The 526-nt window shown below is 67.1% G+C and overlaps 1 protein-coding gene across 1 annotated transcript in view; it reads right to left on the bottom strand.

The window, feature by feature from the left end:
- The window catches only part of LOC104161963 (carbonic anhydrase 15-like), a gene marked incomplete at both ends in the record, with an annotated part of 563 nt that extends 65 nt beyond the window's left edge, over positions 1 to 498 (bottom strand). The window contains 3 exon segments of the mRNA XM_009700566.1: positions 3 to 92; positions 334 to 372; positions 375 to 498. Of these exon segments, the coding sequence (XP_009698868.1) occupies positions 3 to 92; positions 334 to 372; positions 375 to 498 (253 nt within the window).
- Between the last annotated feature and the right edge of the window lie 28 nt (positions 499 to 526).

Consider the following 526-nt stretch of genomic DNA (forward strand, 5'->3'; position numbering starts at 1 on the left):
ATGGAGCTGCAGAGCGGTGTCCCTGCCGGGGAGGCCCCCACCGCTGATGGTGATGTGCTCAGAGGCCGACTCGCTCGCCAGGCTCAGCATCACTGTATGGGCAGCAGGACAGGGTAAGGATGGGGGTAAGGATGGGCTACAGCCCAGGCACACCTGGGCTCATCCTGCCCAGGCTTCATCCCAGCACCAACACAAACCTACGAGGCAGGAGCCGCCCTGGGACCCTGCAGCTCGAGGGCAGAGAGCACCCAGGAGTGGTAGCAGAGCCGAGCACCAGCCAGGAGGGTGCCCAGGGAGCTGGGGCAGGGGAGGGTGCCCGGCCGCAGCCCGCACCTGTGTGCCCATCGTTTGCCAGCCTCCCGCTGCCAGGGCGTAGCCTTCGAAGAGGATGTCCCCAAGGCCACCGTCCCGCTGCAGCCGGTGCCTGTCGATGTTCACGGGGGACTGCTTGTCACCACCGCACGTGGCTTTCAGCTCCTTCCAGTGGCTGGGGCCTGCAGAGGAGGAGCAGGGGCACCATGGGCAG

The sequence above is a fragment of the Cariama cristata genome, unplaced genomic scaffold (genome assembly GCF_000690535.1).
Source record: "Cariama cristata isolate BGI_N322 unplaced genomic scaffold, ASM69053v1 scaffold36705, whole genome shotgun sequence".
Taxonomy (NCBI): Eukaryota; Metazoa; Chordata; class Aves; order Cariamiformes; family Cariamidae; genus Cariama; species Cariama cristata.